This window comes from Schistocerca nitens, chromosome 10 (genome assembly GCF_023898315.1).
Source record: "Schistocerca nitens isolate TAMUIC-IGC-003100 chromosome 10, iqSchNite1.1, whole genome shotgun sequence".
NCBI lineage: Eukaryota > Metazoa > Arthropoda > Insecta > Orthoptera > Acrididae > Schistocerca > Schistocerca nitens.
In genome coordinates this window covers 125,962,184-125,979,679 of record NC_064623.1, presented here as the reverse complement: position 1 = coordinate 125,979,679, position 17,496 = coordinate 125,962,184, and the positions used below count along the sequence as shown (strand labels likewise).

The 17,496-nt window shown below is 45.1% G+C and overlaps 1 protein-coding gene across 4 annotated transcripts in view; it reads left to right on the top strand.

The window, feature by feature from the left end:
• Positions 1–1,622: 1,622 nt before the first annotated feature.
• The window catches only part of LOC126210457 (sex-regulated protein janus-A-like), a 50,584-nt gene continuing 34,710 nt past the window's right edge, over positions 1,623–17,496 (top strand). Inside the window, exon 1 of one of the 4 annotated variants that reach the window (XM_049939690.1) lies at positions 1,623–1,645. Coding sequence is in view for 2 of the 4 variants with exons in the window: in XM_049939688.1 (XP_049795645.1) it covers positions 2,451–2,587 (137 nt within the window). In the remaining 2 variants the exon portion in view is untranslated. Of the gene's footprint in view, positions 1,646–1,854; positions 1,966–2,435; positions 2,588–17,496 lie in introns of those variants that run through there. The other 3 variants (XM_049939689.1, XM_049939691.1, XM_049939688.1) reach the window with 3 other exon arrangements.

Below are 17,496 nucleotides of genomic sequence, written 5' to 3'. Positions count from 1 at the left end.
TGGATGTAGATTGTCATTATTTCTAATTGGGTGAACATAGGCTTGCAGTGCTACAGTCTTTAGCTTGATGCAATGATTCTGACTGCTTTTTTAATGTAGCACTGCCACATTCTTGCAGCCTTCAGAGTATCTCCCTAACAAAAGGCCATAATTGATGTGGCTATGAAATAGTGCATAATGCACTGGTGTAAGGTGTGGGTCAGCTAATACACCTTCTGTTCTCCTCAGAAGGTATATTACTGTACGCTCAAACTAAGTTGACACTCGGCGCGGTGGCTGAAGCAAGCGACAGTGGAGGCATTTCCCATTTACAGTCGTTCCAATAAGCCACGTCGGCGAATGTCAACTTACTTTCTGCAGACAGCACATCGGAGAGCTGGGAGCACACATACACTACTTGCTCATTCATTATTAATTTGCTGTCAATCAGGAATCCCAGCAGTTTGATAGTCTCCATATTATCGTGGTATGCAACATTTGTAAGGCTGCATGTTAGATTTTGTTGTGTTATTTCTTCATTCGTTTTCGTTTTATTGTCGAAGAACAATTTTTTGATGTTTTGTAAGAGCACATTTGTTGTCTGCAGAGCTTGTGCAGCAGTTTTTGTTCTCGCAAATACTAACAGTGCACTGCCAAAAAAATAAGTTAAAAGCTATGTGTATCATTGGTGCTGTACAAACAAAAATGGACATGGAAATATGCATGTATGGTTGGACATTTAAAAAAGTAAAATTCGTAATGTCCTGTCGGTGCCGAATTCACTGAAGACATGATACATTCACGGATTGGAGAAGGATAGAACTGTCTCTGTTATTTTCCTTGAGTTATTTAGTGAGATTACAGAATGCATAAATCTGGCAAATCAGTCGAGGATTATACACTTCAGAAAAGTTGCAGTAGCATTTTGAGGGAACAGGCCACTTTCTCATATCGTTAGAACATTTTTTTTTGTTAATAAACAGTAAAAGTTGGGTTCGATGGAAATTACATATTTTTTTCTCTCACGTGATGTGAACTGGGATGCTGGTTGGACAAGGGAGTTAGGACTTAGTCCTTAATTTCCTCTTTTGGCCTCAGCTAAAAGCAAGACGTTTACGCCGGAAGACTACACGGTTTATATATCTTGACAGCTGAAAGAAGGTCCGGTTCTTGTGGCCGAGCGGTTCTAGGCGCCACAGTCTGAAACCGCGCGACCGCTACGTTCGCAGGTTCGAATCCTGCCTCGGGCATGGATGTGTGTGATGTCCTTAAGTTAGTTATGTTTAAGTAGTTCTAAGTTCCAGGGGACTGATGACCTCAGAAGTTAAGTCCCATAGTGCTCAGAGCCTTTTGAACCATTTTTTGAAACTAGGTAAGAATCTAGGACGGTGTTTTGTACTGAGTGACTAAAACAGCCAAACAACACTACGAAAATGTGCCTCTGTTTAAATTTAAGTAAGAAACTCTCGTATTACAATGAGCCAATAATAGCAACCGAAGTATTAAGCTGTAAAAATGATATTTAAAATTTACGATAGAGTGACATTGACAATAAGTATCCTTTACTTCCAAAGCAATTCGTATTTTCTCCTTGAGTTTCATTCTTCTACACATATTTCTAGTGCACACTGTGCACATTTTTATAAGCGGATTCTAATAAGCAGAGGTAAGTTACTGGAAATTTTTTTTTTAGTTATTAGTGTAATGCAATAATGATTTTTAATTCTGTCATCAAATGCCCCCAGTTAGTATGTTAATCTAAAAAGCCATGGATTCATGTCAGCAAATAACAACTCTTTTTTTCCTTCACATTTTAAATTAAATAAATAAACTGGCTTGTTCTAGTGCGTAGTTCTGTTGCTTTGTTGTCTTTGATGTGGGTATTATTAAAATCCACTGCTCCGGTATGTCTTCATTTATTAAAATACAATCTCTGAAAAGCAGTTTATTTGGAGGCGTACGAAATCCGGTGCTGTGTTTATCTAGGTTTGTTATTTTGTGTATGCGTATGGTGTCTGTTGTCATGTAATCGTATCGCGTTAAGAAGTTATTTGTGTGTTCGAAGTTTGGTTCCGCGATTACTTGCTAGTTGCAAGCATTTATTATTGCCGTTGTACTGCTACAAATTATTCGATTCTTGTAAAAGACGTGTCCAGGACTATTACGATTCATAACGTCAAAAAATTGATGAAAATGCGTCCTAAAATAAGCTCCGTTCGTTGTCTTATACCATTGTCATTATGTATACTGTTTGACGGTTTGGATTCCGGGGGAGAAAAACCGGTAAATTAACTTTGTAATCATTTATTTGATGGTTTCAGGAGAATTAGTAACATCCAGTACCGGTATGTAATTTCACTGATGAAATAAAACCATTACCTTCGCACCCCTCCAGTTCTGTAGGACTATGGTTTTGTTGAATACACATTTTTAATATTGAACTGTATTAATCATTCCTTTTATGTGTAATCATGCTTATTTCTAGACCTCGGTATATTTATTTTATCACGCATTTTATCGCAGTCTTGTTTTACGTGAGTTTTCATTGCTCACATCGAAATAATTGTGACACATTGCCATTATGTCATCTGAACCAAATATGTAAAAGGTTTGTATTTACGAATACCGCTACATGAAATGTGTAGCTATTGTAATTGGAATTGTGAATAAGTTTTATTTTTATTGTAGCGTGAATCATTGGTAAGGTCTTGGCAGCATAACTTGACTGTGCAGCTAATATGTAAACCCCAGAAAGCACTAAGCTGATATTCTGAAGTGGGTTTGGAATCTGAGAAACAACCAGTATTCAAGAATATCGCTATGAAAAGGATGTCTTTGGAAGTTAATTTGACAAAGTTAACCATGATAACCTCGTGAAACTTCTTCAAGAAACTGGACTAAGTAATAAATGTGTAAAATAATAATACTAAACCTGTTTGGAGTCCAGTGAACAACATGAGCCATAGGTAGCCTATATGAAGTGTGATGTCATATGGCATCTAGGATATTTTGTTTGTTTCAGTGAAATATTTTGAGTGTGTTTTGATCATAATATGTTTATTTTTTGTGGTAGGTAGCTTGGACCGTTTTGTTTGCTAGGTGTACCTTAAGTCTAGGCTTACTGGAGATGGTGTTCGACTGGGGGAATGCTTGTGGTATACAAGATGTATATATGTGTTCATTTACATTGACAGGCTGATCTGTAGACTAGTGTAAACATATATCTAGGATAGGTTGGGTTGGTAGGTCATTCCATAGGTACATTTAAGTACCTATGTGAGGCTCCATTTTCAAATTATGGTCTGGTATTTTCAAGTTTTTAATATGTTCCAAGGATTAATAGAAAGAACACCCCGGGCCCCAAACTACCTTTATCCACAGAGATCCTGTTAGTCTCTAGCATTTTATGTCGCTAATGTTTTCGTGTTATTAGTTACGTGAGCAGTTGGTCGGTTCTGTAAGTCTTATATCTCCACCTCTTTAAGGGTGTTGTCGTTCATAAGCTTGTTATCACATTTTTAACTAATGCTGCTGTTGGCATTTCAAAGATTGATTTGGACACAACAGTTCATAACCAGTTCTTTGTCTTGCCTTTCCCCAACCAGTCAGTTATAGAGAGGTCTGTGGTTTAACATGAACTCTAAAAACAGTGCAGTTTTTATATTAACAGATTGTTGCCAGAGGTTAAAGATCTGATAAATGACAGAAGAAAGGGGTTGTGACATTTTGAAACCTTAAAGTAAGTGTAATTCTAGGCTATGCCTTCTTAGTCACTGTCCATGTTCTCAGACTAACATGTAAAAATCTTTTTATGTACCGTGATGTTATGTCTTAGAGTTGAAGTTTGTTGTCTAGATAACAATAGGCGGAACAATCTTACACGTGAGGTGACATCAGTGCAAGAATCCACATATTAAACAATGAAGTTATTAAGGAATTGTTTTATGAAGAAACAGTATGGCTGGTCACTACTGACAGTGAAGGAAGCAAAATCCCAGGAGGCCCTACTGCTGATTAACACTTTTAAAAGTGAAACACTAATCTTATTTTTCAGAACTATTCATCCTTGTCGTCACAACCTGTCTATCTACGTGAGGTAGGAACTAAGTTAAGGGGCCATTGGAAGTGTTCGATTCCACCTGTCTTCTTTGACCCATGACATAATGATATTGTGTGTGTTTTTGAATTGTTTTGTGTTTGTAGATGTCAGGTTGTTGTATTTGATGGCGCTCTCTGGTAGTGGATCTTCACATGTTGAGTTTAACATGAGATATTGGGTTCATTTGAGTCTTGGTTATCACTGTGGTAACATGGGTTTATTGGAGTATGGGTAGCCAGTGCTGCATTGTGGATGTGGATTTGGAAATATTTGCATTTTTCAGTTATGGTTTTTTATGTGTGTGGCATTTTATTAGGTTCGATTAGTTGTGTGTGTGTGTGTGTGTGTGTGTGTGTGTGTGTGTGTGTGTGTGTGTGTGTGTGTGTAGTGGTAGCGGTAGCGGCGGTCAACCTAGGTGATTTTGTTGGTAATAAACTTTTATTTTTGTTTTATTCTGTAGTAATTCTGATGTTCTGTCCGGTTTACATTTATCGTACTTCGGTTGCTTTTAATTGATCTGGTGTGTATAGGAGTTTTTGGGTTTTCGAGTTGTTGAAAGTTTTGGTTTTTGTGGTGTTTTTTGAGTTATGTTGGTGTGTGAAGTTTACATTGTTTTCTTTATTATTATTATTATTATTATTATAGTTGGTAGGTATTAAGAGCTGCATTTGAGCTACATAGGTCAAGGGAAATGTCTGATTCCACTTTTCGGAGTTGTAGCTATTGTTTCCTTGGTATCTGGGCTTCATTTCAGCTGTATAGGTCGGGGGAAACGTCCGATTCTGCTTTTTGTGGCACGGAGTACATGTGCTGATCATGAGAAAAGTAACTATTTTTGAAGGAAACGCGTATTTCTGAAGATAGAAGCACATACATGCACGGAATACCAAAAAAAAAAATTTATTTCAAATCTTTTGTGTTACAGTCATATCTGATGCACTCTTCACCATAAAAGTACTTATTTTCATTTGGATGCAAAAAAAAAGACCAATTAACTTTCTTAAAAAAATTTTTTATAAAAAATGATGTATTGCATATGTATGCATGGAATTTCAAAAACTTTTTTTTTTTTTCGAAAAAGATGGAATTAATGACAAAATTTTCTCAAAAAATATTTGTTTATTTTGCACAGATATACATTAAAGCTCGAATCTCAGCTTAGATAAAAACAGCTACCTCGAGTTAATTTGCAGCATTAGGATAGATTTTTCGAACTTGCTCAATGAAATTGTGGAATGGATTTTTCCCAAAACGTTGACGCCAGAGAAATTCCGCCAGGTAGTTATTCAGCATAGCACGGTGAGTTCCGAAACGCCTTATAGGATTTTTTTCTTTAGCTTTTTGCCAGACTAACTCCATGTGATTTGTGGTTGCGTTTGTAAAGGGATCAACAAAATAAAGCAAATGATTAACAGCTAGATGATTGTGGCCCAAGTTACCTATGGTGTTGTAAGCTTGCCACAAATCAGAAACTACTGGGATTCCAGTCAAAACATACTGTTGCAAAATTGGTAGCAAATGGGTAGCATCACGTCGTGGCATAGCAATCATAAAGCTTTGCTTTGTCTCAATGTCATAACCACCAAAGACCCATTGCTCCCGCACAGTATGACCTTGATGGTACTCTCTCCTGATGAAGCAGCTCTCGTCTATGTCAACAGTATGGCCAGGGCCGCCCAAAACTATTGGCTCAATTAAGAAATATTTATGGCAGATATCCCTACAAAATTGGCACCAATCGACCACAGTGTGCTCACTGTCAATTTTGAGCTCCCTCATTAAAAACTTTTGCTTATTGAGTTCGAAAGCCCACATGTAAGACAGTCGCAAAATTTTAGAAGTGTCTAAATGACTGCCAGCAAAAAATGACATTTTCCTGATAGAACATTTCTTTCTACAGTCCCTGCCAATGGAGCAGCACCAAATTTCGCTATCTTTCCCTGTAGTTTTATCCAGCTTCATCTCGTTGTATCCAACACAATACCCACTTTCACACACCGTATCGTTCTTCAAAAGACCTTGTTGCCTAGCCCATTGTCTAGAGCTTTGGGTGTTCTCCATAACATGATATAAATCTTCTGTTACAAAGTCGCTCAAATCTGGAAAATTTCTTGACGTTTTGGCACACACAGTAATATACGATACTTCAAAACAGACAGCCTCAACAGAAAGATATAGGTTGTTGGGCGCACTGATCAAGATACATAACTGTGAGCGACAGGGACATATTCCATATGCAACAATATGCAAAGCCAACAATAGCTATCATGGTTAGGATGTATGAAACTGTAAGCATTACGAATGGGTAAAGAACTCTGTGAAGAAATATATTAAAGTGTCTGCAGCATATAGGCATGTTGTTGTTGTTGTTGTTGTTGGTGGTGGTGGTGGTGGTGGTGGTGGTGGTGGTGGTGGTGGTCTTCAGTCCTGAGACTGGTTTGATGCAGCTCTCCATGCTACTCTATCCTGTGCAAGCTTCTTCATCTCCCGGTACCTACTGCAACCTACATCCTTCTGAATCTGCTTGGTCTATTCATCTCTTGGTCTCCCTCTACATTGCCCCCTGCGGGTTCGGGGGTTAGAATAGGCCCGCGGTATTCCTGCCTGTCGTAAGAGGCGACTAACAGGAGTCTCAAATGTTTCGGCCTTATGTGATGGTCCCCTCTCGGGTTTGACCTCCATCTTTCTAAATTATTCCGAAGAGCGAGCCAATTGGGGAAGGGCGCCTTACATGGTGCACTGTATCCGTCGTGCAATTAGACCTTTAGCCGGCTTTCTCGTCGTTGCAATGGTGTCCCGCTCGTTTTCGATCTCTTGAGCGATTACCACGCTGCACTCTGCAGTGTTTCTTTTAACTGCGACGACGACCTTGGACAGTTTTTGCACCTAAGATCCAGCACGGTAGCCAGTCCGTTGTGGTGGGGCCGCCATGTACCCTCTTGGTTGTAGCCCCCTGACAACACAGGGATTGCTCTACTGATGCCTGCGCCGTTAACTCCCCACGTATGCCAAGGAGTAGATGCCCATCTCCTTGGGGCATCAGGACTCCCGGCAATGGCCGTCCTGCCAGGTGGCTATTGCTGCGGCTGGGTGGCGCCCGTGGGGAGGGCCCTTGGTCGGAGTAGGTGGCATCAGGGCGGATGACCCGCAATGAAGCGTGGTACATCATCTCTCGCTGGTGGGCCTCCACCAGCAGTCTCTAAGCGATCGAGGTCTAACCTCACCGGGAAGAAATTTGATCAGAGATCGTTTCCCTCCCTCGCTACTCCATGGGAGGAACGTCTTGCTAAAGAAGGCAGTGGAGAATATTCACCCCGGTACCTCGTATGTACGCGGGTTGATGGCGAATCGTTCATGTCAACCAAGCCCCAGTTTTTTGTGGAGCATTTAGAGGACAAGTTCGGGGAGGTGGAGGGCTTGTCCAAAATGCGCTCTGGGTCGGTTCTCATCAAAACAGCATCCTCTGCCCAGTCACGGAGGTTGCTCACTTGTGACAAGTTGGGTGATGTTTCCGTCACCATCACTCCCCATAAAAGTTTAAACATGGTCCAGGGTATTATATTCCACAGGGATCTTCTCCTGCAGTCCGACGATGAACTACGCGCCAACCTAGAACGACGAGGTGTTCACTTCGTCCGGCGCGTCCATCGGGGTCCGAGGGATAACCAGGTAGCCACCGGTGCCTTCATCTTGGCCTTTGAGGGTGATGTCTTACCCGAAAAGGTTAAGGTGATGGTTTACCGTTGTGATGTGAAGCCGTATATCCCTCCTCCGATGCGGTGTTTTAAATGCTGGAAGTTCGGGCACATGTCATCTCGGTGTACTTCCAGCATCACGTGTCGGGATTGTGGACGTCCTTCGCATCCTGATACTCCATGTGCCCCGCCTCCTATCTGTGTTAACTGCGGAGAACACCATTCCCCCTGCTCGCCGGACTGTAGGATCTTCCAGAAAGAACGGAAGATAATGGAATATAAAACCCTGGACCGCCTGACATACTCTGAGGCTCGGCGGAAATATGAGAGGCTCCATCCTGTGCCAATGACGTCAACGTACGCCGCTGCTGCTACGACGGTTCTTCCATCTCCTGTGTCGTCCCATACGGTTGGTTCTATGATCGGTCAGCATCCAAAACCCTCCTTGCTTGTGGGGGGCACCTCACGCCCTGTTGCTCCTGCTCCATCTTCTCCAGGAGCAACACCCTCCAAACCATCGGGGACATCAGCTCCCCCTTCCCAGCCGGAGAAGCGTAAGACTTCTTCGGCTACTCTCGCCAGGAAGGGATCCCTTGGGGACCTCCCTTCGCAAGTCCCGACCAGTGGAAAAGCGGACGCCCGCAAGGGCTTGAAACAACCGCCGGTCCCTGGTCGTCGGGCCTCGCGGTCGTCGTCTGTCCCTGAGACTGACCCAGTGAAGCCCATGAAGCCTGAACCACCGAAGGCACAGCGCGACAAGCTGAAAAAGAAGAAAGTCCCCAAGACCAACGATATTGCAGTGGCACCCATCCCACCGCTTCCTACAAGCTCTGCCTCTGAAGACGAGGTGGAGATTCTGGCGTCCGCTGAGGACCTCGCTCTTGCCGGTCCCTCGGACGCAATGGATGGCATTTGCACGGGTGCTCCATCGGAGGCAGCAGGTGACCCGGCGGCGTAATCTGCCTTCCCAGTCCCGTCACGCCTTTCCCAGCCATGGACAACACCATCCTCCAGTGGAACTGCAGCGGTTTCTTCCACCATCTAGCTGAGCTCCGCCAACTTATCAGTCTTCACCCTTTCTTCTGCATTGCTCTCCAGGAAACTTGGTTTCCAGCAATGCGAACCCCCGCCCTCCATGGCTATCGGGGTTATTATAAGACCCGAGCAGCTTATGAAAGGGTGTCTGGTGGCGTCTGCATATATGTCCTTCACACTCTGCACAGCGAGTCTGTCCCTCTCCAGACGCCTTTAGAGGCTGTCGCTGTACGCGTGTGGACGCCACAGGCTGTTACCGTCTGCAGTCTTTACCTTCCACCGGATGGTGATGTCTCGCAGCATGTCCTGGCTGCACTGGTCGCCCAATTGCCGCCACCTTTCTTGCTATTGGGCGACTTCAACGCCCATAACCCTCTGTGGGGTGGGTCAGTGGCAACAGGTCGAGGCGCCATCATTGAGAATTTATTGTCGCAGCTCGATCTCTCACTGTTAAATGATGGTGCCTTCACACACTTCAGTGTGGCGCATGGCACCTACTCCGCCATTGACCTTTCAATCTGTAGCCATAGCCTCTTACCGTCTGTCCAATGGAGTGTACATGACGACCTGTGTGGTAGTGACCACTTTCCGCTCTTTTTGTCACTACCACAGCGTCACTCTTCTGGGCGCCCTAGCAGATGGGCTATGAATAAGGCTGACTGGGACTTGTTGTCCTCCACTGCCGCTTTTGAGCCTCTCCCTACTGATGACATTGATGCGGTGGTTCAATCGGTCACCACCGGCATCGTTACTGCCGCCGAATCTGCCATTCCCCGTTCTTCTGGGTCCCCTCGGCGGAAGGCTGTCCCTTGGTGGTCACCTGAGATCGCTGAAGCGATTAAAGATCGCCGGCGGGCGCTCCAGCGTCACAAGCGACATCCCTCCATAGACCACCTTATCGCCTTCAAACGGCTGCGTGCGCGGGCCTGCCTCCTTATCCGCCAAAGCAAGAAGGAGTGCTGGGAGCGGTATGTGTCCACCATTGGCCTCCATGTCACTCCATCGCAGGTCTGGGCCAAGATTCGGCGCGTCTACGGCTATCGGCCACCTGTCAGCGTCCCTGCGCTCTCACTGAATGGAGCAGTTTGTACTGACTCCGACGTCATTGCGAATCGATTAGCAGAGCATTTTGCTATGAGTTCCGCTTCTGCGAATTACCCCCAGGCCTTCCGCTCCATTAAAGAACGGATGGAACGTCGGAGCCTTTCGTTTCGCACCAACCACCTAGAATCTTACAATGCTCCATTTAGTGAGTGGGAATTTCGCAGTGCCCTAGCTGCTTGCCCTGATACCGCTCCTGGGCCAGATGGCATCCACTGTCAGATGCTGAAACATCTATCAGTGGACTGCCAGCGGCGCCTTCTCGATCTTTACAACCGTCTTTGGGTCGAGGGGGAGTTTCCGTCGCAATGGCGGGAAGGCATTGTCCTCCCCGTTTTGAAGCCTGGAAAGAACCCTCTGGAGGTGGACAGCTACCGTCCCATTAGCCTCACCAACGTTCTTTGCAAGTTGCTTGAACGGATGGTGAGCCGGCGCTTGAATTGGGTACTGGAGTCTCGGGGTCTTCTGGCTCCGTCTCAGGGTGGGTTCCGTAAAGGCCGCTCCGCCACCGACAATCTGGTGAGCCTGGAGTCGGCCATCCGTACTGCCTTTGCCCGCCGTCAGCACCTGGTTGCTGTCTTTTTCGACATGCGGAAGGCGTACGATACGACATGGCGTCATCACATCCTTTCTACGCTTCATGGATGGGGTCTTCGTGGTCCTCTGCCGATTTTTATCCTCAATTTTCTGTCGTGTCGTACCTTCCGCGTGCAAGTCGCGGCCTCGTATAGTTCCTCCCACGTCCAGGAGAACGGTGTGCCACAGGGTTCTGTTTTAAGTGTCTTGTCTGTTTTTAATAGCCATTAACGGGCTTGCTGCGGCTGTGGGAACTTCTGTCTCCGCTTCCCTGTATGCTGACGACTTCTGCCTTTACTACAGCTCTACTGGCATTGCAGCTGTTGAACGTCAGCTACAGGGCGCTATCCGTAAGGCGCAGTCTTGGGCTGTAGCGCATGGGTTTCAGTTTTCGGCAGCCAAGACCTGCGTTATGCATTTCTGCCGGCGACGTACTGTCCACCCGGAGCCGCAGCTTTCTCTTAACGGCGAACTTCTTTCGGTGGTGGAATCACACAGGTTTTTGGGGGTGGTTTTCGATGCCCGGTTGACTTGGCTGCCTCATATTCGGCAGCTCAAACAGGCGTGTTGGCGGCATCTCAATGCACTGCGATGTTTGAGCCACACCCGCTGGGGCGCCGACCGCTCTACCCTGTTACGGCTCTACCAGGCGTTAATCCAGTCCCGTCTGGATTATGGGTGCCTGGCTTATGACTCAGCATCCCCGTCTGCGTTGCGGGTGCTGGACCCAATTCTCCACGTCGGGATACGCCTTGCCACTGGTGCTTTCCGCACCAGCCCTGTGGACAGCTTACTAGTGGAGGCAGGTGTCCCTCCACTGCGGTTCCGACGCCAACAATTACTGGCTGCTTATGCTGCCCATGTTTTTAGCTCGCCCGGGCATCCAAATTACCGTGTGCTGTTCCCACAGTCGGTCGTCCATCTGCCAGAGCGTCGGCCCCGGTCGGGTTGTCCGATCGCCGTACGCGTTAAGGAGCTTCTCTCCGGGCTTGGATTTTTCCCTGTTCCACCTCCTTTCCGGGCCACTTTGCGTACACCCCCATGGTGTTGTCCTGCCCTTGCCTTCGGCTCGACTTGGCACAGGGTTCGAAGGACTCGGTCCCTCCAGAGGCCTACCGCCGCCGCTTTTCTTCCATCCTGGCCACGTATGAGGGCTCTGGAATTGTTTACACCGACGGTTCGATGGTTGCTGGTCGTGTCGGATATGCGCTAACTCTAGGGGACCATTCCGAACAACGTTCCTTGCCGGATGGCTGCAGCGTTTACACTGCTGAGCTGGTCGCCATCTTTCGTGCCCTAGAGTATATCCGCTCCTGCTCAGGTGAGTCCTTCGTTATCTGTAGCGATTCCCTGAGCAGTTTACGAGCTCTCGACCAGTGTTTTCCTCGTTCCCGTCTGGTGGTGGCTATCCAGGAGTCCCTGTCTACTCTTGACCGTTGCGGCCGCTCTGTGGTCTTTGTTTGGACCCCAGGCCATGTTGGGATCCCTGGGAATGAGAATGTTGACCGTCTGGCGAAAGAGGCCACAAATACATCATCTCTTGATGTTGGCCTCCCAGAGGCTGATTTGCGGGCAGTCTTCCGCCGCAAAATTTTGGCGCTATGGGCCGATGAATGGCGCGACCTGACGACGCGCAACAAACTTCGGGCCGTCAAAGGGACTACCGGTGTGTGGCGCTCCTCCTTGCGGGTCTCTCGCAAGGAGTCTGTTGTCCTCTGCCGGCTGCGCATTGGGCACACGTGGCTGACGCACGGCCACTTATTGCGCCGTGAGGACGCACCTCTCTGTCGCTGCGGCTCCGTTTTGTCTGTGGTCCATATTTTATTGGAGTGTCCGCTTTTAGCTGTGCTCAGGCAGTCGTTCGCACTGCCTGACACGCTCCCTGCCCTTTTATCTGATGACTCTGTTATGGCTGGCTTAGTTTTACGTTTTATTCGGGCAGGGGGTTTTTATCATTTAATCTAAGTCTTTCTGTTTTATCTTGTTGTTTTGTGTTGATTCTGGCCTTTGGCCTCCGGTTTTAGACTGATTTTTTTTAATGTGTTTTAAGTGGTTGGCTTTTCCTTTTGTATTTCTATGGTCGGCCAACCACCGTCACACTCTGTGTGTTTTACTTTGTTTTGTCTGATCTCTGTCGGAGTCTTTCTCGTCCTGTGTCGTCTGACGTCTTTCCTGCTGTTCGTTTTTTATTCTCTTTGGGCGGTTTTAATTTTTTGGAAAAAGGGACCGATGACCATCGCAGTCTGGTCCCTTTAAATCCCACAAACCAACCAATCCCTCTACATTTTTACCCTCCACGCTGCCCTCCAATACTAAATTAATGATCCCTTGATGCCTCAGAACATGTCCTACCAACCGATCCCTTCTTCTAGTCAAGTTGTGCCACAAACTTCTCTTCTCCCCAATCCTATTCAACACCTCCTCATTAGTTATGTGATCTACCCATCTAATCTTCAGCATTCTTCTGTACCACCACATTTCGAAAGCTTCTATTCTCTTCTTGTCTGAACTATTTATCGTCCATGTTTCACTTCCATACAGGGCTACACTCCATACAAATACTTTCAGAAACGACTTCCTAACACTTAAATCAATACTCGATGTTAACAAATTTCTCTTCTTCAGAAACGCTTTCCTTGCCATTGCCAGTCTACATTTTATATCCTCTCTACTTCGACCATCATCAGTTATTTTGCTCCCCAAATAGCGAAAGTCCTTTACTACTTTAAGTGTCTCATTTCCTAATCTAATTCCCTCGGCATCACCTGATTTAATTCGACAACATTCCATTATCCTCGTTTTGCTTTTGTTGATGTTCATCTTATATCCTCCCTTCAAGACACCATCCATTCCGTTCAACTGCTCTTCCAAGTTCTTTGCTGTCTCTGACAGAATTACAATGTCATCGGCGAACCTCAAAGTTTTTATTTCTTCTCCATGGATTTTAATACCTACTCCGAATTTTTCTTTTGTTTCCTTTACTGCTTGCTCAATATTTTCTTCTTTTTTTTTTGTCATCAGTCTACTGACTGGTTTGATGCGGCCTGCCACGAATTCTTTTCCTGTGCTAACCTCTTAATCTCAGAGTAGCACTTGCAACCTACGTCCTCAATTATTTGCTTGACGTATTCCAATCTCTGTCTTCCTCTACAGTTTTTGCCCTGTACAGCTCCCTCTAGTACCATGGATGTCATTCCCTCATGTCTTAGCAGATGTCCTATCATCCTGTCCCTTCTCCTTATCAGTGTTTTCCACATATTCCTTTCCTCTCCGATTCTGCATAGCACCTCCTCATTCCTTACCTTATCAGTCCACCTAATTTTCAACATTCGTCTATAACACCACATCTCAAATGCTTCGATTCTCTTCTGTTCCGGTTTTCCCACAGTCCATGTTTGACTGCCATACAATGCTGTACTCCAGACGTACATCCTCAGAAATTTCTTCCTCAAATTAAGGCCGGTATTTGATATTAGTAGACTTCTCTTGGCCAGAAACGCCTTTTTTGCCATAGCGAGTCTGCTTTCGATGTCCTCCTTGCTCCGTCCGTCATTGGTTATTTTACTTCCTAGGTAGCAGAATTCCTTAACTTCATTGACTTCATGACCATCAATCCTGATGTTAAGTTTCTCGCTGTTCTCATTTCTACTACTTCTCATTACCTTCGTCTTTCTCCGATTTACTCTCAAACCATACTGTGTACTCATTAGCCTGTTCATTCCATTCAGCAGATCATTTAATTCTTCTTCACTTTCACTCAGGATAGCAATGTCATCAGCGAATCGTATCATTGATATCCTTTCACCTTGGAATTTAATTCCATTCCTGAACCTTTCTTTTATTTCCATCATTGCTTCCTCGATGTACAGATTGAAGATTAGGGGCGAAAGGCTATAGCCTTGTCTTACACCCTTCTTAATACGAGCACTTCGTTCTTGATCGTCCACTCTTATTATTCCCTCTTGGTTGTTGAACATATTGTATGTGACGCGTCTCTCCCTATAGCTTACCCCTACTTTTTTCAGAATCTCGAACAGCTTGCACCATTTTATATTGTCGAACGCTTTTGCCAGGTCGACAAATCCTATGAAAGTGTCTTGATCTTTCTTTAGCCTTGCTTCCATTATTAGCCGTAATGTCAGAATTGCCTCTCTAGTCCCTTTACTTTTCCTGAAGCCAAACTGATCGTCACCTAGCGCATTCTCAATTTTCTTTTCCATTCTTCTACCGAGCGAGGTGGCGCAGTGGTTAGCACACTGGACTCGCATTCGGGAGGACGACGGTTCAATCCCGTCTCTGGCCATCCTGATTTAGGTTTTCCGTGATTTCCCTAAATCGCTACAGGCAAATGCCGGGATGGTTCCTTTAAAAGGGCACGGCCTATTTCCTTCCCCATCCTTTCCTCACCCGAGCTTGTGCTCCGTCTTTAATGACCTCGTTGTTGATGGGACGTTAAACACTAATCTCCTCCTCCTTTTTCCATTCTTCTGTATATTATTCTTGTAAGCAGCTTCCATGCATGAGCTGCTATGCTGATTGTGCGATAATTCTCGCACTTGTCAGCTCTTGCCGTCTTCGGAATTGTGTGGATGATGCTTTTCCGAAAGTCAGATGGTATGTCGCCAGACTCATATATTCTACACACCAACGTGAATAGTCGTTTTTTTGCCACTTCCCCCAATGATTTTAGAAATTCTGATGGAATGTTATCTATCCCTTCTGCCTTATTTGACCGTAAGTCCTCCAAAGCTCTTTTAAATTCCGATTCTAATACTGGATCCCCTATCTCTTCTAAATCAACTCCTGTTTCTTCTTCTATCACATCTGCCAAATCGTCACCCTCATAGAGGCTTTCAATGTATTCTTTCCACCTATCTGCTCTCTCCTCTGCATTTAACAGTGGAATTCCCGTTGCACTCTTAATGTTACCACCGTTGCTTTTAATGTCACCAAAGGTTGTTTTGACTTTCCTGTATGCTGAGTCTGTCCTTCCGACAATCATATCTTTTTCGATGTCTTCACATTTTTCCTACAGCCATTTCGTCTTAGCTTCCCTGCACTTCCTTCTAATTTCATTCCTCAGCGACTTGTATTTCTGTATTCCTGATTTTCCCGGAACATGTTTGTACTTCCTCCTTTCATCAATCAACTGAAGTATTTCTTCTGTTACCCATGGTTTCTTCGCAGCTACCTTCTTTGTACCTATGTTTTCCTTCCCAACTTCTGTGATGGCCCTTTTGAGAGATGTCGATTCCTCTTCAACTGTACTACCTACTGCGCTATTCCTTATTGCTGTTATAGCGTTAGAGAACTTCAAACGTATCTCGTCATTCCTTAGTACTTCCGTATCCCACTTCTTTGCGTATTGATTCTTCCTGACTAATGTCTTGAACTTCAGCCTACTCTTCATCACTACTATTTTGTGATCTGAGTCTATATCTGCCCCTGGGTACGCCGTACAATCCAGTATCTGATTTCGGAATCTCTGTCTGACCATGATGTAATCTAATTGAAATCTTCCCATATCTCCCGGCCTTTTCCAAGTATACCTCCTCCTCTTGTGATTCTTGAACACGGTATTCGCTATTACTAGCTGAAACTTGTTACAGAACTCAATTAGTCTTTCTCCTCTTTTCATTCCTTGTCCCAAGCCCATATTCTCCTGGAACCTTTTCTTCTACTCCTTCCCCTACAACTGCATTCCAGTTGCCCATGACTATTAGATTTTCGTCGCCCTTTACATACTGCATTACCCTTTCAATATCCTCATACACTTTCTCTATCTGTTCATCTTCAGCTTGCGACGTCGGCATGTATACCTGAACTATCGTTGTCGGTGTTGGTCTGCTGTCGATTCTGGTTAGAACAACCCAGTCACTGAACTGTTCACAGTAACACACCCTCTGTCCTACCTTCCTATTCATAACGAATCCTACACCTGTTATACCATTTTCTGCTGCTGTTGTTATTACCCGATACTCATCTGACCAGAAATCCTTGTCTTCCTTCCACTTCACTTCACTGACCCCTACTATATCTAGATTGAGCCTTTGCATTTCCCTTTTCAGACTTTCTAGTTTCCCTACCACGTTCAAGCTTCTGACATTCCACGCCCCAACTCGTAGAATGTTATCCTTTCGTAGATCATTCAATCTTTTTCTCATGGTAACCTCCCCCTTGGCAGTCCCCTCCCGGAGATCCGAATGGGGGACTATTCCGGAATCTTTTGCCAATGGAGAGATCATCATGACACTTGTTCAATTACAGGCCACATGTCCTGTGGATACACGTTACGTGTCTTTAATGCAGTGGTTTCCATTGCCTTCTGCATCCTCTTGTCGTTGATCATTGCTGATTCTTCCGCCTTTAGGGGCAGTTTCCCACCCATAGGACAAGAGAGTGCCCTGAACCTCTATCCGCTCCTCCGCCCTCTTTGACAAGGCCGTTGGCAGAATGAGGCTGACTTCTTATACCGGGAGTCTTCGGCAGCCAATGCTGATTATTTATCAAAATTTAGGCAGTGGCGGGGATCGAACCCGGGACCGAAGACGCTTTGGTTATGAATCAAAGACTCTACCCCTAGACCACGGGTACTCGATATACAGATTGAATAACATCGGGGAGAGGCTACAACCCTGTCTCGCTCCCTTCCCAACCACTGCTTCCCTTTCATGCCCCTCAATTCGGTTTTTATACAAATTGTAAATAGCTTTTCGCTCCCTATATTTTACCCCTGCCACCTTCAGAATTTGAAAGAGAGTATTCCAGTCAACGTTGTCAAAAGCTTTCTCTAAGTCTACAAATGCTAGAAACGTAGGTTTGCCTTTCCTTAATCTAGCTTCTAAGATAAGCCGTAGGGTCAGTATTGCCTCACGTGTTCCAACATTTCTACGGAATCCAAACTGATCTTCCCCAAGGTCGGCTTCTACTAGTTTTTCCATTCGTCTGTAAAGAATTCGCATTAGTATTTTGCAGCCGCAGCTTATTAAACTGATAGTTCGGTAATTTTCA